This window comes from Pleurotus ostreatus (genome assembly GCF_014466165.1).
Source record: "Pleurotus ostreatus strain PC9 chromosome Unknown scaffold_7, whole genome shotgun sequence".
Taxonomy (NCBI): Eukaryota; Fungi; Basidiomycota; class Agaricomycetes; order Agaricales; family Pleurotaceae; genus Pleurotus; species Pleurotus ostreatus.
The window spans coordinates 1,226,535-1,250,863 of NW_023503162.1; the positions used below are offsets into that span (position 1 = coordinate 1,226,535).

At 54.8% G+C, this 24,329-nt stretch overlaps 10 protein-coding genes across 10 annotated transcripts; 5 read left to right on the top strand and 5 right to left on the bottom strand.

The window, feature by feature from the left end:
• Positions 1–1,152: 1,152 nt before the first annotated feature.
• On the bottom strand, positions 1,153–4,345 carry PC9H_009610 (uncharacterized protein; the record flags this gene model as incomplete). The annotated part of the gene is made up of 7 exons (XM_036779108.1): positions 1,153–1,692; positions 1,747–1,939; positions 2,008–3,491; positions 3,561–3,626; positions 3,710–3,874; positions 3,931–4,119; positions 4,175–4,345. 7 exons carry the CDS (start codon positions 4,343–4,345, stop codon positions 1,153–1,155), a joined length of 2,808 nt encoding a protein of 935 aa, XP_036628497.1.
• A 196-nt stretch (positions 4,346–4,541) lies between these two features.
• Positions 4,542–5,209, bottom strand: PC9H_009611 (uncharacterized protein; the record flags this gene model as incomplete). The annotated part of the gene is made up of 3 exons (XM_036779109.1): positions 4,542–4,968; positions 5,018–5,083; positions 5,139–5,209. 3 exons carry the CDS (start codon positions 5,207–5,209, stop codon positions 4,542–4,544), a joined length of 564 nt encoding a protein of 187 aa, XP_036628498.1.
• A 138-nt stretch (positions 5,210–5,347) lies between these two features.
• Positions 5,348–6,847, top strand: PC9H_009612 (uncharacterized protein; the record flags this gene model as incomplete). The annotated part of the gene is made up of 7 exons (XM_036779110.1): positions 5,348–5,429; positions 5,480–5,530; positions 5,590–5,636; positions 5,682–5,795; positions 5,849–6,478; positions 6,530–6,746; positions 6,807–6,847. 7 exons carry the CDS (start codon positions 5,348–5,350, stop codon positions 6,845–6,847), a joined length of 1,182 nt encoding a protein of 393 aa, XP_036628499.1.
• A 308-nt stretch (positions 6,848–7,155) lies between these two features.
• On the bottom strand, positions 7,156–8,350 carry PC9H_009613 (uncharacterized protein; the record flags this gene model as incomplete). Its single annotated transcript, XM_036779111.1, has 3 exons — positions 7,156–7,831; positions 7,888–8,111; positions 8,267–8,350. 3 exons carry the CDS (start codon positions 8,348–8,350, stop codon positions 7,156–7,158), a joined length of 984 nt encoding a protein of 327 aa, XP_036628500.1.
• A 156-nt stretch (positions 8,351–8,506) lies between these two features.
• On the top strand, positions 8,507–9,502 carry PC9H_009614 (uncharacterized protein; the record flags this gene model as incomplete). The annotated part of the gene is made up of 4 exons (XM_036779112.1): positions 8,507–8,715; positions 8,831–9,051; positions 9,113–9,285; positions 9,371–9,502. 4 exons carry the CDS (start codon positions 8,507–8,509, stop codon positions 9,500–9,502), a joined length of 735 nt encoding a protein of 244 aa, XP_036628501.1.
• Positions 9,503–9,583: 81 nt separating this feature from the next.
• On the bottom strand, positions 9,584–15,496 carry PC9H_009615 (uncharacterized protein; the record flags this gene model as incomplete). The annotated part of the gene is made up of 8 exons (XM_036779113.1): positions 9,584–10,208; positions 10,261–10,352; positions 10,400–10,533; positions 10,601–10,832; positions 10,894–14,687; positions 14,741–15,129; positions 15,197–15,357; positions 15,413–15,496. 8 exons carry the CDS (start codon positions 15,494–15,496, stop codon positions 9,584–9,586), a joined length of 5,511 nt encoding a protein of 1,836 aa, XP_036628502.1.
• A 114-nt stretch (positions 15,497–15,610) lies between these two features.
• Positions 15,611–16,411, top strand: PC9H_009616 (uncharacterized protein; the record flags this gene model as incomplete). The annotated part of the gene is made up of 4 exons (XM_036779114.1): positions 15,611–15,667; positions 15,752–15,844; positions 15,896–16,276; positions 16,331–16,411. 4 exons carry the CDS (start codon positions 15,611–15,613, stop codon positions 16,409–16,411), a joined length of 612 nt encoding a protein of 203 aa, XP_036628503.1.
• Positions 16,412–16,677: 266 nt separating this feature from the next.
• Positions 16,678–18,253, top strand: PC9H_009617 (uncharacterized protein; the record flags this gene model as incomplete). Its single annotated transcript, XM_036779115.1, has 5 exons — positions 16,678–16,803; positions 17,086–17,203; positions 17,257–17,440; positions 17,491–17,642; positions 17,700–18,253. 5 exons carry the CDS (start codon positions 16,678–16,680, stop codon positions 18,251–18,253), a joined length of 1,134 nt encoding a protein of 377 aa, XP_036628504.1.
• Positions 18,254–18,455: 202 nt separating this feature from the next.
• PC9H_009618 (uncharacterized protein) lies at positions 18,456–21,114 on the top strand (the record flags this gene model as incomplete). Its single annotated transcript, XM_036779116.1, has 5 exons — positions 18,456–18,575; positions 18,626–18,815; positions 18,866–19,593; positions 19,647–20,172; positions 20,225–21,114. The coding sequence occupies 5 exons, from the start codon at positions 18,456–18,458 to the stop codon at positions 21,112–21,114; spliced, it is 2,454 nt and encodes an 817-aa protein (XP_036628505.1).
• A 415-nt stretch (positions 21,115–21,529) lies between these two features.
• VPS27 (Vacuolar protein-sorting-associated protein 27) lies at positions 21,530–24,111 on the bottom strand (the record flags this gene model as incomplete). Its single annotated transcript, XM_036779117.1, has 6 exons — positions 21,530–22,494; positions 22,550–23,166; positions 23,227–23,497; positions 23,558–23,777; positions 23,836–24,002; positions 24,057–24,111. The coding sequence occupies 6 exons, from the start codon at positions 24,109–24,111 to the stop codon at positions 21,530–21,532; spliced, it is 2,295 nt and encodes a 764-aa protein (XP_036628506.1).
• Between the last annotated feature and the right edge of the window lie 218 nt (positions 24,112–24,329).

Here is a 24,329-nt window from a genome sequence, read left to right on the forward strand (position 1 = left end):
GAATCCAAAGAGAACAGGATAAGGATTCTCCATGCTAGGAAGCAAAGTATATACTGTAGTAGTGTGAGAGGAATGCAGGATAACTGTACAGTACACCAGCCACAAGTCCAGACGAATATCACAAGGTACAAGGAAACATGTGATAATGAAGTGGAGGGTAAATGCACAGGAGTTGTGCCAGCGACCTGGGGAAGTAAGGGCGAAAAGTAATGAAGTGGGAAAAGAGGACAGAGGTAACCTGTAAGGGGACACTCCTATTTTCTCTCCTTTACTTCATCCCATGGACTCTTACCTACACTCCCTTTGTTCCCCTTTGTTCCCTTTCAGTCCCTTTCCTTTCCACTTCCTTTCCGCCCACTCCTTTCGCATCTGAGCTGTGTCCGGTGACTCCGGAGTCTTCCCGCACTTTGGACTCGCTTTGGACTCACTCGGACTCGCTCGGACTCATCTATACTCTTCGGGGCTCGTCCGGGTTACCTCTATCCTCTTTCCCCACTTCGCTACCCTTCGCCCTTACTCCCCCAAGTTGCTGGCACAACTCCTGTGCATTTACCCTCCACTTCATTATCACATGTTTCCTTGTACCTTGTGATATTCGCTTGGACTTGTGGCTGGTGTACTGTACAGTTATCCTGCATTCCTCTCACGCTACTACAGTATATACTTTGCTTCCTAGCATGGAGAATCCTTATCCTGTTCTCTTTGGATTCTCCCTCTGCTAGATGAGCAGCTCTCTCATGTATTGTAGTTAGCCCTATTCATATCTTTGGATTCTCCCTCTGCTAGGTCTGCGCTGTCGGCCATCTTGAGGTTGCCCTTACATTGCTGTCTCTTGGGCCACATCAGTTCAAAGGATCAAGGCCATCTGGGATCATAGAATAGAAGAGTCCAAAACAGATAATATTGTTTACCCTGAAGTTATAATAAAGAAACACCTCAGCCAACATGTCCAGGTGCAGTTCTGATAGCTCAACACACCACACCCTCTTTGTTTGAAAATCCAATCTCTGCAAATTTACAAAGCAGGTTCTATGTATTCACTAAAAGCACTACAATCTACCTGTACAAGTGATCATCCCTTCCTAGGTCAATGCACAGATCACAAAGTTGGGAGGGAATCAAGAAATCAAAACTTCAGCAAGACTAATGACTTCATGGCAACTGGTTAGAATTGCCACCTCCAAAGTTATTCTGCAAAAAGGCCTGCATCTGTTCAGCGCTGGTACCCGGAGGGAGCCCAAAACGTTGCATCATATTTGCCAGCCCAGGCTGTACACCCGCCATCCCCGCTGCGCCAGCAAATCCCCCTCCTGGTTTGCCCGTCATGCCCGCCATTCCCCCCATCAGTGGTATTCCCGCGCCCTGCATGCTCATCATATTCGGGGGCGCAAAGCCCTGCCCCTGCCCCTGCTGCTGCTGCTGCTGCGACAGCAGCTGCCTCTGCCTGGCCACGAGCATAAAGTTCTGCCGCTGCTCGGGCGTCATCCGCGCGAACTGCTGGCGCATCTGGTTTGTGAAGTTCGGGAGGCTCGGGCCTGCCGGTACGGGGGGCTGCGGCGTGGGCTTCGGGAGCTCGGGGATCCCAGTCAAAGGGAAGACGGCGCCGCAGAGGATGTTGTTGTTGGTCGGGAAGATCAGCATGTTGGGCGTAACATGCGCGCCGCCCGGGGCGCTCCACGACGCTGTCGCGTACTGAGTTGCGTACCCGCGTCAGGTATCGTTCGTACATGCATAAGCGCCACTCACGATGTTTTTGGCCAGAAGCAAGCTGATGAGCGACCGGAAATTGACCTCGTTCTGTCGCGCGTCCTGGGGCACATTCTGGAATGTACACAACCCCGGCGTATAACGCGCAAGCCAAGCTCGAAGGTCCAGCTGCGACACCGCACGGTCTGTCGTCGGGTGCAGCGTGAGGTTCGTAGGCCACGTCTCGGGTCGCCTAAAAAAACACAAATACGTCAGCCCAACACAAAGGTGCTTGGCCGCAGAGAAGGATGTTGTACGTACGCTTGGTTGGCGCGAGCCTCGTCCGGGAAAACCGCAGACACCATCGTCTGCACCTCCTTCCGCTCTTGCGTGTTCGGATCGAGGCCCGACCAGCTGAAGATCCCTTGCCAGCCTCTGCGCCCCCCTTGGCTTTCGGGGCCCTGCTGATGTGTATTGGGATTCGGAGGACCAGAAGGCATCCGATTCATCAAGCTTGGACTCGGGTTTCCGGGTACACCACCTCCGCCGGCACCATTATTACCACCGTTATTACCGTCGCCGACGCCGCGCTGCAAGTCTTGCATACTACGCTGTCGTTGATGGCCCAGCGTGTTCGAATTCGGATTCAGGTTCTGGGTTTGGCTCTGATTTAGGACTTGATTCGGTGGTGGCATAGGGAACTGGGCGGGGGACGCTGTGGGTTTAGGCTGCTGCTGTGTCTGCGTTGTCTCGGGTTTCGGCGCGTCTTGCTGCTGAGGTGGTTGAGGAGGTGGTGGGTGATTACTTTGTGCGGGCGACGAAGTCAAAGCAGGCGCTGTCTGCCCAGACGGCGTCTCTCCCTGCGCTGGCGCTTGCTCCCCTCCCGCCCCTGCTTGCCCTCCTTGCCCGCTCACCCCGCCCGCGCGCGCAACATGCACCTTCATAAACTCCGAAAACGCCACCAGCTGCCGCCCCGTCTGCTCAAACTGCTTCTTCAGCGCCTCGACCTCGCCCTCGCCCGCCGCCTCGCCGCGCCCCAGCGCATCCAGCTTGGCCTTGATCGAGTGCAGCTTCGCCTCCAGCAGGTGGCGGTAGCGCCCGAACTGCTGCGGCGAGAGGCCCGCGGGGAGGGCGGGGAGGGCTGCGGAGGGCTTGGAGGGGCCGGTGGGTGCGGGGCCTGATGATGGACCGGGAGCGGTTGCTGTTGTCGCCGTCGCTGTCGTTGGGGGCACCGTCGTTGCTGACGAGCCAGACGCCGACGGACCTGATGACGGCAGCCCTGAAGACGGCCCCGTTGTCGAAGGCAGAGCGTTAGCAGGCGCATTGGGAGGCGCACCGGCAGGACCAGGTGGGACCGCAGGCGCGACCATCGGCGAGCTCTTCTCCGGCGACGGCTTCGCGCGCTTCACGTCCGCCTGCGGGCGCTCGGTCTGCGCGAGCTCGTGCGTGCGTTTTGCGTGCGTCGGCGTTCCTGTTCCTGCTCCCGTCGCTGCTGCTGGTGCTTGTGGTGCTTGCGGCGTTGACTGAGCTCCCGTCGCCGGAACGGCTGGCGTTTGAGATTGTGAAGGTTGAGGGGGTTGAGGTTGAGTAGGAAGATGTGCGGGAGTATGGGTCGGCTGAGTGGGGTGAGCGGGTAGCGTAGCTTGTGTAGGAATGGGTTGGTTGGGTTGCGTAAGTTGACTGGGTTGATTGGGATGCGCCAGCTGCGCGGGGTGCGTTGGGTGGGCGGACAGGCCCGAGATGAGCACCTGGTGCGCGGGGCGGGTGGGGAACCATGGGTGGGTCGCATCGCTCTCCGGCGTCGCCTATTCCACGCACATATATACGCATTTCGTTAGTTACTTGAATAACGATTGATAAGGAGGAAGACGCACCTGCTTGTACAGCTCCGCAAACTCGGCGAGCTTGCCTACGCATATCGTGCTCAGATGGATGTTCCGCTACAAAATCACAAAATCAAAATCACCACATTACAACACTCCAACAACGATAGCAACATCATCAAACGCAACTGTGCACTCACCTTGCGCAACTCGCCCGGGAGACCGTCCCATGCGACGCCGTCGAGGGCGGGGGCGTCGTTCCAGCGCGGCGCGTGCGCGGCGTCCTTGTGTGCTGCCGCGAGGTGGAAAATGTGCAGCGGGAAGCCGTCCTTGAGCGGGATGCACTCGCGTATGAGGTCGAGGAGCTGCACCAGCATATTATCAGAGAGTATATGAGAGTAATAGAAGCCGAGCACCGCACCTCAATGGCGGCAACGAAGCCCTCGAGGGCAGCGAGGCCGTGTGGGGCTGCGGGGTGCTGACCGATGCCGAGCTTGTGGGGTTCGAGCTGGAGGTCGCGGAGGATCTGGGGCTCTGCGAAGAACTGCTTTGTGACGAGGGGGGACGGGCGGACGGAGGAGGCTGCGTAGGTCACGACTGCGATGCGAATCTTGAGTGAGTATATTAGCGGGAGCAAGGGAGTGAGTTTGAGGGAGTATGGGGACCTTGACAGGCTCCTTCGTCCCGCCCGGGGCCTGCATGAGGGCCCTGAGCATGGGGAAGAGGTACTCGGTCAGGAGCTGGTCCCATTCTGCGGCGAGGGCGAGGGAAGAGTCTGCGAGGACGACGATGTGAGGGGGGATCTGGTGCTGCTGGGGGTGGGGTGGTTGGTTCATGGCTACGGCTTACGGGAGTCTAAGCTCAAGGGTATAGCGCTGCCCCTGAGTCGGAGGCGCTAAAAGCTAAATTCATTGTTATGCAAAATGGAACGTCCATAGGCGCGTGTGTAAGGGAACGAAAACAACGTGTAGGTACAGAGTGTGATATATCGTAGCGGGTCGTAGAGTAGCTAAAGCGTTCGTGGGTGTATAATCACAGCGCAAAGAGGGCATTTTTCAGCGGGAGGGTGAAACCCAGGGACATGCACGCCACGACAGTGAGCACCATCCACCCATTGACAGTGGTCGGGGTTGCACTGTTTCCCGAAGAGCCTGTGGACTGGGCTGCGGCGTACTGGCTGAGCCACTGGGAGTAGTCCCAGATGGTGCCTTGGGCCGTGGGGGTATGGGGGGTAGTCGCTGGGGTGGTAGGGGTGAATACATCGGTGGTGACGATGGTCTCTCCGCCGATTGTGGTGGTGTAAGTGAAGGGAGTGGGGCCGCCTGGTGTGCCTAGGGTGGGTGCTGGCTGTCCGACGGGACCTTGCTGGAGCGGGAGGGTTGTTGTAGTGGTGGCTGCGGTTGTGGTTGGAGTGGATGGAGATGTTGTGTCTGGGTCAGCGGCGCCCACCAGCGTTTGTCTGGATGGAGAGGTTAGGTGGGTAGTATCAGCGGATGAGAGCGACTGACAGGATGGAGGTAGATGGAAGACCGTCGACGCCGAGGGTGATGACCTGGACGACCGTCTGCCCGGCGCTGTAAACGGCTACTCTCAGACGCGATCACTGGAACACACAGAGATTGAACATACGGATTGACGACAGTGGCAGTCTGAGCAGTGACGTAATGGACGAGAGCGAGGAGGACGAGGGGGAGGAACATGGCCGTATGTAGCAGAGAGGTCAGCGCTTCCCAAGATAGAAATCGTAACATCATCGATTGATCATGCATCGATTGCGCTTGTCCTCGTCGCTCGCTCGCTCGTTCTCGTCGTCGCCCGTTGCCTGCACCAAGAAGAGAATGCCGCCCAAAAAGGCCCCCGCTGCAGAGAAAAAGACGCTGCTCGGCAGACCAAGCAACAATCTCAAAATCGGCATTGTCGGTCAGTCACCTCTCGTCCATCTACAAGCCACTGCAACTGATACGCTACAGGCCTGCCCAATGTCGGCAAATCTTCCTTCTTCAATGCCTTGTCGAAAACAGGTCTGTTTCCCGCCTGCCCATCGCCCTCCCTTCCCTCCGACTCTCTCCTCCCTCTCTAGATCTCGGCAAAGCTGCAAACTTTCCCTATGCAACCATAAACCCAGAGGTTCGTCTCCCCTCCCCACCTTCCTGTATCTAATCCCCCGCCCAGGAAGCCCGCATACCAGTCCCAGACCCCCGCTTCGACTGGCTCTGCGAAGTCTACAAACCCTCCAACCGCATCCCCGCCTTCCTCACCTGCATAGACATTGCCGGTCTCACAGCCGTACGTTCCCCTGCACCTCCCCTCCCTACACCTGTTACTAACACTCGCCGCAGGGCGCATCAACAGGCGCAGGCCTTGGCAACGCCTTCCTCTCCCACGTCCGCGCAGTAGACGGCATCTTCCAGGTCGTCCGCGCCTTTGACGACGCAGAGGTCACCCACGTCGAGGGCGACGTCGACCCCCTCCGCGACATGGAGATCATCCAAACAGAACTCCGCCTCAAAGACATCGAGTGGACCGAAAAGGCCCTCGACGCCCTCAAAAAGACAACCCGCGGCCTCGGCAGCACCAGCCTCGCAGACCGCGCAAAGAAAGAAGAACTCGCAACCGTCGAGCGCGTCCTCAAGACCCTCACCACAGACGCAAAGGACGTCCGCAAGGCAGACTGGAACAACAAGGAGATCGACGTCATCAACGGCCTCCAGCTCCTCACAGCAAAGCCCGTCACATACCTCGTCAACCTCAGCGAGAAGGACTATGTCCGCAAAAAGAACAAGTGGCTCCCCAAGATCAAGGCATGGATCGACGCCAACAACCCCGGAGACCCCCTCATCCCCTTTTCCGTCGCCCTCGAGGAGCGCCTCGCCCCCCTGTCCGACGAGGAGCGCGAAGAAGAACAGAAGAACGCCGGCGCTGTCAGCGCCCTCCCCAAGATCACCCAGGCCGGCTACGCCAGTCTCGACGTGCGTCTCCCTTCCCCTCCCCCATTCCCCTACTAACCTCCCCTTTTTCAGCTCATCCGCTACTTTACCTGCGGCCCCGTCGAGGTGCGCGCGTGGACGATCCGGCGCGGGACCAAGGCGCCGCAGGCCGCGGGCGTCATCCACTCCGACTTTGAGAACAAGTTTGTCTGCGGCGAGATCATGGCGTACGAGGACCTGCGCGAGCACGGCAGCGAGGCCGCCGTCAAGGCTGCCGGCAAGCTGCGCCAGCAGGGCAAGCCGTATGAAAGTGCGTACCCCCGTGTTCTACTGGTGAGTAAGATAACTGATCACCGACAATCCTGTCTAGTGGTCGACGGCGACGTTGCGTACTGGAAAGCGGGCGCATAAATCACAACATAGAGTATATATTTATTTCTACGCACGTACGCTACACCGTAACGCACACACATAAACCCATCATCCATCAACCATCCGTAAACCCACATGTACATGCTATGCATAACCCTTCAAACATTCAACGTAATGCTGAATACTGTGCTGAATACTGAATACTGAAAATCGTGTGTGGCGAGCACTACCGTGCACAGTCGCATCAATCATACATACACAGTATATATCGTAAATGTACCTATGCGCCTCCACCGTAACTACATCATATAGCAGGGATCAAAACTCCCCAACATCACCGTCACCAACTACCGCCCGCGCCGCGCATTCATATCCCATATCCTCCGCTCGCGCTCCCTCTCGCGCTCCCTCTGCGCAGCGTCGTACGCCTCTCCGTTCCCGCCTCCACCATCCGCCCCTCCACCACCTGCACCACCACCACCATTTCCCTTGCCCTGCTCTTTCCCGTCCCCGCTCCGGTGACTCCGAATATGGCCATGTACACGATCCCTCGACCGTGATCGCGACCGCGACCGCCGCCTCGCCCTCACCTCTCCATCCCCCACCTTCGACGGCCGGCGGGGCGAGCGCGAGCGCTCCCGGTCCCTCCTCCTCCTCCTCTCATACTCATCCTCCCCGTCCCTCTCCTTTTCACCCACCCTTTCGCGCACCCTCAACCGCGATCGCGACCGCGACCGATCTCTCGACCTTGATCGTGATCTAGACTCAGACCTATCCCGCGACCGTCCATGGTGTCCGCGCTCCACCCTCCGCCTCTCCTTCCTCAGCCGCTTCTCCTCCCTCCTCTCCGCTTTCCTGCGCCTCTTCTCTTCTTTCTCCCGCTCCTTCTCCTTGGCCGGATCACCAGTAGCACCAGTAGCACCGGTAGTAGAACCAGCTTTGAGAGCCGTCGTCGCAGTCGTCGGCGAGCCAGCGGCAGCCGTCACGGCCAGAGCTGACGTACCCGGCGCCGGCCCAAACCCTCTATACAGACACACCACTTCGTCAGAACGCACACCACAAACCAAAACGAGACAAACAGGAAACGGGGGAACAAGTAGATAACGAAAGAGTAGATAATTATAAGAAAGAGCACAGGGACGCACAGCGCAGCAGCGATCGCCTCCTCCTCCGCCTCCTTGATCTTGCGGATCTCCTCCGCGCGCTCGCGCTCCGTCTGCTTCTGGTCGCGGTTGTACCAGTGGATGTCCTTGTTCTTCTGCCAGCGCCCCGTCGGCGCGTTTATGCTGTGGCCGAGGTAGTTCTGCAAACAAACACATAACGGATACACGCGTCAGGATGATGTATATCGTTGACAAATCATGCAAATTGCGATTGGGGTATGGGGTATTGAGACGAGTATGTAGGTTCAATGGGAGAACGGGGAGTGGGAAAGGGGAATGGGAAGAGAGGACGCACTTCTCTGTCTTTATCTTGCGAGACGTCCGACCATTTGAATTCAGCTTGCCCGCCACGGGTTCCTCCTCGCACGGGTTCGAACATCTTCGCGACGTTGGTGCAGAACAGTCGAGCGCGTCGTCAGTGTCTGGAACCCAGTGCCCTCCAAACCAAGCACCACCAAACAACCTTCCCAGATTGATCTCAGCATCTACAATCTCTCTCGAAAACGCGATACGCGATACGCGTTCCATCCCCAAAATGCCCGCCCTCACACCCATCGCGGCCCTCCCAAAATTCGTCTCCCTCGACGAGCACAAAGTCCTCGTCTCCACCACGCCCGCCTCCTTCTCCGACATCCCGCCCATCCTGCGCCACAAACAGGAGCACGTCAGGCTCGCGCTACACCCGCCCCTCGACGCCTTCCCTGCGTCCGAGTGCGCGAGCGGGACGCTGTACGTGATCGAAAGGTTCGCACATTCCCCTCTCCATCATGTATCCATCATGTATCCTGCATCCTATGATTCTAGGATGCTCTTTGATTCATGGTTAGTGACTGATGATTGACGGGAATTGGTTCGTTAGTGTCCTGGTGTTCATGTCAGCAAATGGCCGCGGCGTACAAATCGAATACCCGTCCATAACACTGCACGCCATCTCCCGCTCAGACGACGCGCCCTCAATATACTGCCAGCTCGACGATGCCGTTCCATCTTCCACCGTCGCAAACGCAGACACTAAAGACCAAGACGACGACCTGACCGAGATGAGGGAAATGAACATCATCCCCTCCGCTGCCGTTTCCTGTTCGTTGCGTCCCTCTCCTCTCGAACGCTCACTAACCTATCCTTGATGATACCCGCTCAGTGGAACCGATCTTCGAAGCCCTCTCCCTCTGCGCCTCCCTCCACCCCGACCCCCGCGACTCCGAAGACGACGCCATGGACGCCGACGCCGACGACGCCTTCGTCGCACCCGGCGACTCGCCCTTCGAGACCTTCACCGGCGACGCGGACCAGGAGCTCAGCGAAGTGGGGAGGGTGCGCAGCGATTTCATTAATGATAACCGATACGCGCCGTATTAAACATCCCGCTGACCGCGCTGGTCGTTGGTCATTTGCGCAGGCTGCGCTCGAGCATCTCGAGTCGATCATTGATTACGGAGGACACGCGCCGCCCGCTAATGCTGATGCTGACACGGAAGAAAAAGTAAAAGAAAAAGAGGGAGAAGCAAAGGTAACAACACAAGAGGGTTGAATTTGTACATACGTAGCTACACAACAAAAGTAATCACTATCGATGCATCATGGGCCGTTCCACCGCGCGCGCGAATCGCGATCACGGCGTGCTTGCCGTTTTAATGGGCACAATCGGCGTGGACGACTGCTTCATCGGGAAGAAACTCGGCAGCGGGCCCCAAAAGTCCGATGGCGGGGGCGCAGAGTGCTGGTGATCTGGGGACGAGAACGTCTTCTTCAGCGTCGCCGACTTCAAGTGCTTCGACGAGAACGCCGCGCCTCTCCGACTCGATGACCCTGCCGGCGATGGCGATGGGCTTGACGGGAACGCTGACGGCAGATCGAAGTTCATTGACGGGGACTGCATGGGCGGGGCAGCGGGTTTGCCAGGGGTGCTGAACGCCACGGGCGGCTTGTCAGCGGCCAACGACTTGGTATTCATCAGCGGCTCGCTGCGCAGAGACAACAATCGGTTCTTGAGCCGCTGGGTAGATCGCTCCGCATTCAGCGCGGCTGCGGTGGTCACAGCAACGTTTGGAGTGACGTTGAAGGATCGCCTTGTCCCACTGTAGCGAGAGCCTGAATTTGTCGCCGTCGCGGACCGTAGGCTAGAGATATCCAACTTCGCAAGCCTCGAAGACAGATCGGCGATGTCGTGAGCTTGCTGCTGAATAGCGATGTCAATGTTTTTGAACGTCCTATGGGCAGTCACCAAAGACGGGGCCCTGTAAGAAAAGGGTCAGGGTGTGCTCGCCAGGTAATCCACGCAGCACGTACTTGAACGCCGGTTTGCCTTGGGTTGACCGGCTAAGTTTCACCTTCGACGCTTCAAGATGCTGCTCTAGCTTTGTAACACGGTCTCGGATGTCCTGGGTTTTCATTAGTTTTACCGGGTGTGTAGTGGAGATGAACGTACTCGGATAGCTTTCCTAAGCTGCATCTGCGTTTCGTGGTGCTCCGGTCCAAGCGTCCGAGACTTCAGCATCTGCGAAAAGTCGGCATCGTTCTTCGCTTGATCAAGCCTCGAAATCTCTTCTCTTCTCGTGCCCGCTAAGAAAAGGAGAAAACCATCAGCATGAGATGAGGTACAACAACCAGCAAAGTAGAGCATGCAAACCTTTGAGCATGCTGGTTTGCAAGTCCGGAAGGCTCTGCTGTTCTTCCGCCACGAGTACCTTCAGCTGTTGAATGTCCGCCTCCACGGTTCTCAGCAGTTTGCCATACGCAACCACCTCGTCGAGTCCGCCCCATTTCTCCGGACTTTGCAAGTCGGACGTGCGGTGCACCATGGACGCAGGTTTCCCAAATTCATCCCTCTTCTTGATTGCCTCCCGCGCGAGTGTGCCAAGCTAAGACCGCAAATGCACTAAGTAACAACGCACGAATAGAATACGAAGACGAAATACTCACTTCTTCGAGTTCTTTGGCCAAACTCGAGAACAGATACACGCATTCTTTCTGCATCCCATTTTCCAGAGCCTCCTGAGGGCGAGGGGCTGGTTTAGGAGGCGGTGGGGCGAGAGAGCTTGTTGGCGGTTTGGGCTGTCCTCCAAACAACGACGGCGCGGGCTTCGCGGCGGAACTACCCATGCTAAATATTGGGGTAGGAGAGGGAGCCTGCTGAGGAGCAGGAGGTATTCCAAAGAAAGGGGTCGGTGTGCCCGGTGTTCGGCCCAAAGGTGAAGGTGCATTCTGAGGAGCAGGAGATAATCCGAAGAAAGACGATGGAGTGCCAGGTGTTTGGCTCTGGGGTGAAGGTGTGGAGGGGAAAGCCGAAGGACTCGAAGACGACGGAGCAGAGAACGTTGGCTGCCCACCAAAGATCGAGGGAGTAACAGGTTTCGGAGCACCGAATGAGGAAAGAAGAGGAGGCGTCTTCGGTCTGCTAGCCTTCGAGTCCTCGCCCTCTGCGGAGATCTGTGCCTCTACTTTCGCGGCCGGGAGGACGCCAAAGATACCCTTGGGGGACGCTGGCTTGGGTTTCAACGCCGCATCCTCGACCTTAACCTGCGGCTTTTCGGGGTCGCCCAACAAAGGAGGGGTCTTCGCGAGAGGGGAACTGCGCGTTGGCTTCGTACTAGGTCGTGGGGCCGTAAGGCTTGGTGACGGCGAGGGCAAAGCAAATACTGGGGTCGGTGGAGCTGCAGGTAAGGGAGGAATACTGTCCGATGGTTTCTGGGGCGACTCAGGTGGTGTCGTGCTTCCTCTAGAAGTATCCGGTGTCGGCGTCGGAGACTTGGATAGTCTCGCGGCGGGCACTTCTGCTGTCGGCGTTGCAGAAGGAGATCTAAGGCCATGATCGACCGAGGCATCAGACTCCCCTTCTTGCTCCTCCTCCGCTTCGCTTTCCTCTCTCTCTCCCGCAGATTCCTCCTCCTCCTCCTCCTCTTGCGTTTCTCCTTCCTCCACATCCTCTTGTGAGTCCTCCTTGTGTTCTGCCTCCTCCTCCAAATGACCATCATTTGAACCCTCCTCTGAGCTAAAAGGCTCAGAGATAAACGAGCCCTCGTCCTCACTGTCTTGTACTTCCTCCGACTCGTCACCAGATTTTGCTGCTTCCCCATCTTGTCGGGTGACATCAACAAAAGAAGAAGTTCCCGAAGAGACGGAGGTGAAACTAAGGGAATTGGCATCCGAAGGGCCGGTCGAGCTTTTGCTTTCCCCGTCGTTGCTCGCCGGGCGAGACACGGAAGCATCCTCCAGAGATGGTGTTTGCGTACGAGGGGGAATGGGTGACTTGGAAGGGCTTGGCTCATCGGTCGACTGCTTTCGAGATACCTGTGGAGCGGTAGTTATAGTTGGCTCCGCGTTGTCCGACCCTTCGCCCTTGTCCGACCCAGCTAACAGCTCCTTGAACGATTTCTGTGGCCCCGCAAAGGCGGAGAAGGCGTTCGGACTTTTGCTGAACGCAGCGAATGCGCCGACAGCAGGTGCAGGCGCCTTGGGGGTTGTAGAAGGGGGTGTCGACGGGGAGCCAAAGACGCCAGGCTTCTGCCCAAGGCTAGACGACATACCGAACTTTGGGGACTCAGATGCACTCACGGCCGGAGACACCGGGGCGGGAGTGCTAAACGCGCTACCAAACGCTGACACTGTTTTTTCTGTTTTGAAGAAGGGTGAAGATGTAGGTGTTGTACTTCCAAATGCACCGAAACCACTCGCAGGTTTAAATGCAGAGCTAGATGGAGTGCCAAAAGGTGATGAGGAGAAAGCGGACTGAGGCGCAGATGGTTTAGCCACAGGACTATCGTCATCAGCCTTCGCCGATGGAGACCTTGCAGCGCCATTTGAATCTGGTGAAGACGATGCCGACGATGTAGTTTTCATCGGTGTCTCAGGGAGTTTAGCAAAGACTGACTGGGAGGTCGCCGAAGCGTTGAAGGAACCACCACCAAAAACATTGGAACTTTGGGAGGTTCTAAATCCGAACGCCGTCTGAGGTTTGGGTTGATCATCAGTGGGTTGGTTGATTGCAGTACCTTTGAAGACGCTTTCTTTTGGGCCGGACGCCAAACTGGTCTGACCGAATGTTACCGGGGTCGGCTTGGCGAAGGAAGCGAAGCCACCGCCGGATGAGGGAGGCGATGCCGTGGCCACAGTTGGAGCCTTGCCAAAGCCTGTAGTGCCGAAAGCAGACGTCGTCAAACTCGCACCCCCAAAAGAAGATTGTCCAAATGCAGGCTGCCCAAACGAAGGTTGACCGAACGACGGCGCCGCTGGCTTCGCAGCGGAACCAAATATCGACGCAGGTGTTTCTGACTTTGTCGGTTCTGGATTGCTTTTGGGGCTAGCACTGCCGAAGGCACCAAATCCCGAGGGAGTCTCTGATTTTGTTGCTTGACCTAACCCACTGAACGCTCCAAAGCCTGAAGCTGGTTTGATAAAGCCTCCGGTAGATGGCTCTGTGGATGTGTTTGGAGTAGGAGCGGAAAATGCGGTAGAGCCAAAGATACTGTTGACGCCTGGTTTTGTTTCACTTGAAGGTGCATCCGCTTTGTCGAGTGACAGCCCTCCGAAAGAAATGTCTGGCTCTGTGGCCGTGGCTTCCGCTTGCATGTCGTCATTTTGGGACCCTCCGGACGGCGTCTTGGTCACCGTAATCGCTGGGACACTAGACCCCCCAAAAGCGCTCTGACCAAATGTCGATGCGCCCGAATTGGCAAAAGAGGAAAACCCTCCCACTAGTGGAGGGCTCCCACCAAACGCAGGTTTTTGGCTGAACGACCCTTGCCCAAAGACTGATTGAGGTGCGTTATTCTGACCGAACGCCGAGGGCTGACCGAATGCAGAATTAAAGCCAGTTTGTCCAAAGGGAGATGGAGAGGATGCCTGAGACGTTGGACCTGAAGACGGGGGCGTGAACGCTGAAGAGGTACCCGCATTCTGCGCAAACGGAGAGGGTTGTGAAGTGAATGCATTAGACGAAGTCGAATCCATTTCGATACTAGGCGTTCTAGATGTTACTGGAGGAGCAGGAGTCAGCATCACTTGCTCCGGAGCCATATTGTCTATATTGGATACATTCAAAGGCGACGGTGTCGCATCGGATGTAGCAGGAGACGGCACGACCATCCCCGCATATGGCTTAGCTTGTGTAATATGCCATGCCTGTATCGTTCCATCATTGAGGTAAGCGTATAGTATAGGAGCAGGGGGCCAGTCGGCTGATTCCCCCGAGGCCAGAACACTTGGCGCAGGTGTTGTCGAGGTCAAGTCGACAACCAAACCCAGAAGAAACGTTTCATCGTAGTTTTTGTCCAATGGAATTGCGATGGAACTGTCATCTCTCGACTGTTGATCCCATTTAGATCCAACATGACCCATCACTTCAACATCTGTTGAACAAACGTCTCCAAAAAGCACCAACGACTTCGAACCATCGCCTTGGTCAAAGTTCCAGTTGGGTAGCGACACGGTAAAGCTGAGCTGCGGGCGGTCGGCAGTAGGATAGGGATAAGAGAGAACTCCATAGCTGGTTGTGGATGAAGCGGTGTCCAAAGAAACGATGTGGTGCTGAGGATCATCCGAACCATACGTCGTCTCGAAAGTATGACCAGGGCTTAGCCAATTAAGGGATGTTAGCGGCAATTGGGCGGTGGGTGGAATATGCTTTTGAGCTTTGGACTTGTCACCTAGCGTGAAACAGAGAATATCGCCACTTTTAAGGCCTATAGCAAGTTGCTTGCCCTTAGGGGACCATGCCACTAGACTATGTTTTGAACACTAACATTAGAACGCGTAAGGTTACCAAACTCACCTGCAGTAGGTTGGAATGCCTCATCAGTACCCATCCACCCACCTTCAGATGCAAAGGTCTGGACATTGAGAACAAAAACGCGTCCATTCCGCGACACCACTGCGACGAGCGAGCCAAGAGTTGCATCGGAGGTACTGGGGTTGGCCGCAACTTGACCGATTGATGAACCTACGGCATGCTGAAAGGAATGAATAGGTTTCGCTTGCGTTTGTGCCCCTGTAAGAAGGTGGGATGTATCGTAGACCAGTATTTCGCCCGAAGCAAGGCCAAGGAGAAGGCGAGTATCGTTAGAGGCAAAGGTGAGAGTGCAGGGTGAAGCGGACTCTATGGGTATGGTATTCGAGGGTGTAAACGCGCTATCAGCGCCAGCTACGGCTGCAGTCTGCAAGCTGCGTAACGGTGAACATATGAGTGCTTTGAAACTAGATGAGCGTGCGGCGACATAAGAGGAAGTACGCGACACTACCGAATGAGCCCTCTTTCTTGATGATAACCGCAAACCATCCTCTAGAGTTGGAGACTGCAAGTAACTGACGGGGTGGTTGGGAATCAAGCTCAAAGGGTGATGGAGAAAGGGCGACGCGAGACTGGCGATTCAGCAAACGGAAGTGAGGATACTAGATGGTTCCTCCGTTCAGCAGGGACACCACAAGAAAGCACCGAAACACACACGTTTATTTCATCGTTCGAGACAGGCACTGAAGTGGGAAGACTTGCCGGTGGCACAGGCCGAGTGATGGTGGTGAGTTCAGTCATGTCGTGGGCGCTTATTTTACTCTGTCAATTACTACTATCATGGTCGCCAGCATCGATTCCAATGCCCTTTTGGCCCATATCATATCCCAAACTCGCCAGAATGTTGAATTCCTTATGAACCAAAACCACATCACCGCTGCAGATGGACGAGAGATTCTTGCAAAGATCACAGTTCCGTCGTCGCCTTCGCCAGTCTCGTCGCTTGCTCAGCAGACCCAGCGACTCGGCATCAATAATTCAATTCCTCAGCCTCAGCCTCAGCCTCAGGCCCATCCACCACCTCCAGTTCCTCTAACGAAGTCAAGTTTCCAAGCACGCGCACTTTGGGCTTACAACGAAAACAGACAAGTATGTGTAGCAGCACTGACATGTATTTCTGTATTTACCGCTTTCCCCTAGGAACCCAATGACCTCACCTTCCGCGCCGGCGATGTTATTGAGGTTACGGAAGAAACTAATGCAGATTGGTGGAAGGGCAGGATAAATGGTCAAGAGGGTATATTCCCTTCCAACTACGTAGAGAGGGTTGCTGCCCCTCCCAGCTCGTTCTCCGCACCGCCCCTCAATGAAAAAGCCTACCAACCCTCTTATTACTCCGCCCCTGGGCCAGTGCACGCACAGCCTAGCTACGCTCCTCAACCAGGTTACGCTCCTCAACCAGGTTACGCTCCTCCCCCTCCCAACCCGAGCTATCATCACGCACCGCCCACCGCACCCGCTCCAGCGCCGGCTGAGGAGCCGAAGAAAGCAGGCTTCTTCTCCAAGCCATTGGGCAACACTGTACGTGTCACTTCATGACCCTTCTGAACAATTTAATCACTAATGTTCAATCAGTTGGCCCACTCAGCCGTTGGTGGTGTGGGTTTTGGTGCCGGGTCAGCGGTGGGAAGCGGAATTATTCATGCTATCTTTTAATTCCCCCCAATGTGTATACAAGCGGTATACAAGCGTAGTCGGATTAGTTAGACAGCATCGGGTATTAATTTGTGTACACTGCCCCTGTTGCTAGAAGGACTGCGCTGAAGACTGCGCCCCATGATTTGCGTTACGTAAGCCTGATATGTTGCCGGAATGGTGGTGACAGCGCTATCTCCTCTGCATCCACCGAGTCGCAGCAAGTTGCGCATTTCATTCTTAACGACCTTCCTCAATCACGAATTCAAGCTGCTAACCTGCTAATTATGTCGTTTCTGGATCGAATACAAGGCGGACTCAACAGAGTCCTACCCTCAAAACACACTGGACCTTCAACGTCAATGTCGGGCGGGATTGGGAATGGTCACGGCATCGTTCCGTTTGAAGACGATGTGAGTCTATACTATGCTCGTTTTCCCGTCAGCTATACTCTTTCCCCTCTTCGGACCCATTCCTGGCCTCCTTTTGAGTGTTGGACGTGTTTGGGGCGTACATTTTGTTGGTTTCGCAGTAGTTTACGTAATCTATGTTCTTCTCTGTCTGCACTCGTCGCGCATGTCCGGTGACGGTCAGCTCGCATTCCTCCTTCTCGTACCGCTAGGATGGATCATTTGGATATGGGTCAACGCGTCACCTATGCTCTTGGGACGCCGATGCTAATGTTGTCCAATTAGATGATCGTCTCAAAACCAACCATCGTCTTTCACGCTTCGCAAATATTCTTCAACTTTATCGCTATGGCATGCTTTGCTAGTGTAGCGAGCTTCCAGGCGAAATGGAAAGTCGGTCCATGTATGACATTCCTTCATCGTGTTGCCCTGTACGCACCTTACCGTTCTCCGCAGCTGGTCTCTCTGGGTTTGCTATATTCGTTTCCGTCGCCGGAATGTTCCTGTCAGCCTTCATGCTTGCAGTCCCCGTCATATATGAGAAGCACGACAAATTTGTTCGTCTTGCGCGCGCTCTCAAAGAAGTTCGCGTCGGGTTCATCCTTACGGGTGCTGGGAACGTTGTCTCCCTGTTGATTGCGTGAGTCCTGTTCGTCGCGATTTGACTGCGCGCTCTGACTCGTGTTGAAGCTTCATAACAACGATATCTGCTTGGACACAGCCGGGCTGCAAGAACCCTGATAACGACCCCCACGCCGATCTCGGTGACGACTTCAAGCACGGCTTGGACGGTTGGTGTATAACTAAGAAGGCTGGAGCTATCTTCTTCTGGTTGGCATTTGGTGAGTCAGTAGTGTCAATGGTATAGATGTTTTCACTGATTTCTGCGTGCCCTACAGTCTCCTGGTTAGCATCATTGGTGATGTTGATCCTTGACTTCCGTTCGGGCAAACTACACCGACATGTACCTCGTGATCCTCCGTTCCACCCGCCGCCTGCATCAGACGTAGGACAGCACGATGATGAAGACGATGAAGAATCAGCTTACCACATCCCACCTGCCCAATCCTCCCAGACCGATGAATATCGCAGATCCACCCTCGACAACTCGAACACCGCTAGCTCTCCCTTTGCTGATTCTAATCGTTACTCGGATTACTCTGCGCCCAACACTGCTTATTCTCCCAATGTTCCTGTTGTTTCTCGACCCAGCATGGACATGTACGGTGCATTCTCTGACCCTGCGCCAAGTGGGTTTGGTGCTTCTTCTCAAGCAAGCAGCTCGCCCTATAGCAACGGGCCCCCAGTCCTACCAGAGCCAGATGTTGGCCCTCGCGTGAGCCGTACAATGCAATACGCCGATCCCTATGCTGCTATCAGGGCGAACATAAGCCAGAATCCTCCAGCAAGCAACACACCGCCAAGTTATGAAAGCTTCCAAGGCTACCGATGATGACGCTATGTACGGGAGGCGGGATGGACTGTAGCAATATCATATATTTCCTGTTCGCGGACATTTCCTCTCAATGCTTCATACGAGCTACGTACGGCCACATTATGTCTCCTAATTTATATTATTGTTGTTGCACTGAGCTCTTGCCAAACAAGAGCGCGTTGTTTATGTTTGTTGATCATTTCCTTCGTCCACTACCACCATGGTCGCTGCTCAGGATGGTTCTGAGAAATCGTCGGGCATCATCTCAGGCGTCTTCAACTTCGTGACTCGCGAGATAGGCTCATTTGTGACCGCAGCGGCGGGCGGCTCAACATCATCTGTCGGTACACTATAGCAGCTCTGCCTGTTTTCTGACTTATATTGTCTCAGATTCACCACAACGAATCCTCGACTACCCAACGATCTAGATCCAAGCTACAGCGAAAACAGCGAGCGCACGATGAGCCCTACAATGTACGACGCAGAAAAGAGAAACCTCGTCTGAACAAGACAAGCGGAGAGTGTAGGCCTCAGGGCAATACAGCGTCGCGTCGGCTACAAGAGCCCATTTCTCCAGAGCGTATGGACCATCGTATTGATCCCATGCACTCCACTGACGACAACCTCCAGCGCGTGAATTACCTTCTCTTCAGTTTCGCTCTAAGCAACCCCCGCGCAACATACCAGAACGCCTAACCATGCCTGGCTCACTCTTTCCGCGCTCTCCTTCGCTGATGCCAGGTGGTGTCGAAGCTACCCACGCCCAGCAACCAATCTTTAAAATCCCTCTTCCTCCGCGCCAAATTGCCAGTGCATCATCTAAATCCTCTCCCAGGCAACGATGCAAAAGCCCCCCTCTCGCCGATGGTGCACAACCTTTAGAGGATAATACCCCCAATAATCCCTTTCGTTCGCCTTCCGTGCCTTCTGTCAAAGTTGCAGTGAGCAGATTTCAAACTGACGATGCCGATCCCTCTCTGTTATTACCCAGCCCTCACCATTCCCCTCATCGCATCAGAACTGTTCGCAGCACACCTAGTTCGTCTCCCCCCAAACCCGAATCGGATGTCGACGGACCCGATGGAAACGACACCCCACGGATTCCTTACAACGCCAAAGGCAAAGGTCGAGCCTATGACATCCGCGAAATTTCCCCTCCCATGCAATTAGACGAGCTTCATGTTCGTAGCAAGGAGGAAGAGCTCCTAGCTGCCAGGGAAAAGCAACGTCGAAACGAAAGCCGTCGAGAAGAGCGAGAAATGACGCATCCTCCCGATCCTGATCTTGAGGCTGAGCGCCGTCGAGACAAGGAACAGATAAAGTACCTTGAGGCTGAAATTATGCGATTGAAGGAAGAGGTTTGACATGCCATTAATATACTCTGCTCTGTATTAAATGCATATTTTTTCAGCTATCGAAACGTGCTGATGGTACGGGGCAGGCATACAACCACAGCGCACCCCCTCCGCCGCCGCCCCCTCCGCCGCCGCCACCCACCACAGCTCTTCGTATACCGGTCCACCCAGGTATCCACGATCCAGAGGTTCTCTTCGCTTCTGCGCGGGCTGCACTCAAACCCGCCGGTACCCCAGTCGAAGCCCAAATAAATCCAGTAGTATTCGGTGGAAAACGAAAGGGTCAGCCTACTGTCGGCGTGCCTCCTGAGAAAATGGCTGCGTTTCTTAGCGAAATGAAGACCGTTAAACTGAGAAGAGTACATACTGATTCCTCCCATCTGTCTGGATCGACATCTTCAGCGGCAGCACGCTTGAACATGTCGTTTGACTCAGCCACCTTAGGTAGCAGGAGCAATCTCCCAGCATTACGTTTATCATCCTCTGTGACTTCTGGACCTCTGCGCCCACCACCGGGTCTTGCGTGGAAAGTGGGTGAGAAAAGGAAACGGGATCCTCGTTCTGAGCTACAAGATATCCTACGTGAGTTAGTATTATACAAGTACCATTGTGCACAAGCTAAGTTATACTTCAGGTGCTTCGAAGCGACGATCCATGGGGATACCTACGGAAGATGCCATTGATAACGAAGAACACCACCCTACCGTCCGCAACAATTCCGCTAGTATGACACGATCTTGGCCTTCAGTATCTACCGAACCTGAGTTGACCACAGCGACACCTTCGCTCTGTTCCGATGGCCGCGATGATGAAGACACCGCAGCCACCAGCCCGGACGATCAACCCCCCTCCACTCCACCCATGAATCACAACACGTCCACCACCCCCGCTGGCGATCCTTATAATCACCCCTCTATCCCACATTCTCCTCTCCCTATAGCTAGTGCGGGACAGCAGGATCTAGATTTGGAATTAGAATGGGGCGATTACAGGGCGAAGACTCCTCCATTAAATCCATCTCAGAGGGCCTTTTCGAAGCGGCCACCTATGTCGCCGTTGCCACAGCCTACTCCCAGGCGGCCAATGCCACCTAAACTGAAACGGTCCTCCCGTGTTGTCTCAAGAGCCGACGATGACGTCCAACCGCGAATTGACCCGCCCTCCACTTACCATGAGTATGATCCAGATGGCGATATTTCCCGCTCACTCGAAGCAGAGCTTCGGAAGGTTAAATCACGGTCACAGCTTTCCCTCGACGATCAGGATGATGATGACCCAGAGCTAGTGCTAGAGAGTGGGGTTTATGTCGGCATAGGTACGAGCAGTAAGAGGAAGGGATTTATGGCGCGTGGTGGTGCTGGCGGACCTCCCGTGCTCATGGGAGAGGGCTATGTCGAGGGAGTTGAATTATCTGACGAAGAGGAATATAGCTCCAGACCTGTCCGCAGGACTTCCTCTCGTTCCCGCCCGCAATCCCGGCAGGGATACTCAGCGATACCGGTACCCACTCAGCGGAAAATATGATTTCCAATTCTCAGTTTCTGTACTACGCTGATTTGTCTGCCTGCCTTTCTTGTCTGCCTGTCCACGTTTTCTTGTGCTTCGTCATCTTGCTTTGGCGTTTTACCGCATTGTCTGCGTACTTGAGTTATATCATTATTTAGGTGTATTTTGTGATTATGATCTTCGTCATCTACCGCAGGTTTTCCCTCGAGTATGGATAGCTGGAATTAAATGAGGTACTCTTGCGTATATGGTCGGTTTCATGGCTTGTTCAAAGCAAATTTGTCACAAAACATGGTATCCATGGTTGTACAACATGTCCAGAGAAGAGCGCTTAGCAACAAGCAAGCACATCTGTCTCAGGATGAAGCACCAGCACATTACACGCTACGACACGCATCTACTGCACACGGATCATTAGACTAGGGAAGGTGAGCTATAAATCAATAAGCAACGCCTCTTTCCTCTCCTCAATCTGGGCGACGCCGCTCGGAATCGACGTCCCATACAATGAGTAGGCAGTGGGCCCCGACGTCGGCGCCACCGGAAATTGTGAAAGCTGCGGGCCAGAGTCTTGCTGTATCGGCATCTGCTGAGGTTGTTGCTGTTGCGGAGTATAAGGTTGCTGCGGTACGTATGATTGTTGCTGTTGCGGAGTATGCTGTGGACGTTGTTGCTGCGGGCGCTGTTGGGCAGGCTGTAATGTGTTGCTTCTGCTCAAAGTGTGAGGCATCGATGGACGTTGCTGTTGCTGGACGGGAGGAGTGGGCGTGTAGCTGGCGGTATTATGCCGTGTGAGTGAAGGGGGTGAACCAACCAATGAAGTATCCTGGAGCTGTTGCTGTGGCGTAACGAATGGCGAAGATGCTGGTGGCAATGGTGGGGCGAATGTCTGTTGAGCCTGGGACATAGTTTGTTGATATGATGCCGGAGGGGCAATCGGAGGAGGTGACTGCGGTAGGTAGGATACAGGAAGGGTTGATGAGGGTCCAGTGAGTTGGGTGGGTTGAACCGTCATTGTTGCCTGCGATTGCTGAATCTGAGGCGAAGAAGGTGAAGCTACGGAGTATGGCTGCTCAACCGCCCGTGTTGGTTGCCACTGACGCTGACGCTGCGAGGACGTCGATGGTGGAGAGACAGAAGCATATTGAGGTTGATAATGCGATAGTTGGGGCGACCGTTGTGCAGTGGATGTTTCTGGTGGTTGATACGAAGTCGAGGCAGGGGACCACTGATTGTAGCCGTTTACAGGTGCACCAGGGGTAGCGGTGGGAGGCTGATATGGAGGGACTTGTGCTGGTTGAGGAGAGCGCCAGCGTGGGTGGGATATTTGCTGCGTCAAAAGCTGATCGTAGAGTTTCACCGCTTCGGATAGCTTTTCATGCATTTCAGTTAGCATTTCTACCAGAGAATGAATCCTTAGTGTTCTACAGGAGTGAAAGTACAAAATAATTACCTTCTTTCCTACTCGCGTCGTCTAAGCTCATCGCAAGCTTTGGTCTCAATCCGGTGGCCTTCTCATATAACTCGGTAACGGCCGGGTATCTTGACATATCCCTTCCGCCATGTGTCTGAACCTGTTCAACTGTCTGGCTGAACGTCAAGATAGCGTCTTCCTCCAACGGTTCAAGGTCGTAGTTGGGGATCTTTGGGTGCGCGGGGAGAGCGGGGTGTGCTGGGGCACTATCCACGGAGTAAGGCGCTTGCTGTTGTGTGTACCCAGATCCATATCCCGTTGGTAATTCATAAGATGACTGCTCCGCGCGGGGGGTCTCCACTGCAACCGGCGCGCTGGGCTTCGGCGCGCTGGCTTCGCGAAGGCTTGCTTCGATGGCCGCTCGTAAGTCAGGATCATCTTCGTCCTCAGCCACGGCGGCAGGTTGAGTAGACCGTTCAAAAATAGGCGGTTCCGAGTAAGCCGACAGAGGCGGCTGGGAAGGCGTATAACCAGAACGACCCATGTTGGTCTCCTGCAAGGACAGCTCAATCGCGCGCTGAAGCTCTGCATCTGCTAGATCTTTCACGCTACGATGTTGGTGTTTACTATTGGATGAATGTTTGTGCCCCTTGTCACTGATATGATGGAGTCAAGTCAGTGTACCGCAGCTATCAAGGTGTTTAGCGCCGACTGACCTTCTTTCGGCCTTCTTCGTGAGCTTCGCGTAGCAACCATCGCAGACGCGGACTTCTTGGGTGATACCGAAGTGAGGAAGGGGCATTGTCTTGGATGAACACGCCTGATCAAATACTTGCCCACAGTTACGACAGTGATGTTTCCGGTTTGTAAACGAGAAAGCAGTTCGACAGCGCAGGCATACGTCCGAGTCAATCCATTCTGGGGCTGTTTGGGTGTCGACCATAGCAGAATTGGCAACCGCGAGGTCTTTCGGTGGGAACTTATAGCCTTGTGTACGCGTACCACATGAGTGTACGTTAGATGAACAAATGGATGATGAACACACACCTTCTTGTCCGAGTATCTTATAGACCTGACCTACATAGCCCAAGCTCGGCTTCCCCTCAAATGCCACACTCCAGTTCTGCACATGGCGTAGGATCGCGTTCCTGACATCCAAGTTTAAAGCTGGCATCTTGAGAATCGAGACCAAGTTGTCCATAAACTCTCTGGATGCAACTTCACTCAAAAATAAATCACCCCCATTCTTGACGCATACGTCTGTCAGCTGTGACAAATGCAATCAGAGACTACTTGGATGTGGGGTGCTTTGTACTGGTACTCACTCCAAGTGCAAGTAGCTGGACATTGGGATTCTTGTTGCCCAATCTACGCTTGAGAGCACGCATTGCATCTTTGGCTGGGATCGACTTTGAGCGTATCTGGTCACATATTTCGAGATTGAGGGCAATGTCCTCTGAGCCAGCGGGAAGCAGTTCAGACGTCGCCTTGTCTGTGGGTATTGGTGTGAGTGATTGACATCAGCGAGCTTCAGCGACGAGCTCACCGACAGCATCATCGAGCTGTGAGGTGCCCCAAAGCCAAGTAGTAAGCGAAGCCATTTGAAGAATTCCAGGCCTGTGCGCAGATGATGAGTCCAAGTACGAGCGGAGGTACGTGACTGCGCTTCAAATGGCTGATCTTTCTCACGCCGTCTAAAGCGCACAGGGGACTCGGGAGTTGACAATAATCTTCCTGGAAATAATTGGTATCGATGGTTTCAAAGCGCCCTTGCGAATCCTACTATACAGGACAAGTAGAAAGAAATACCCGCCTTCAG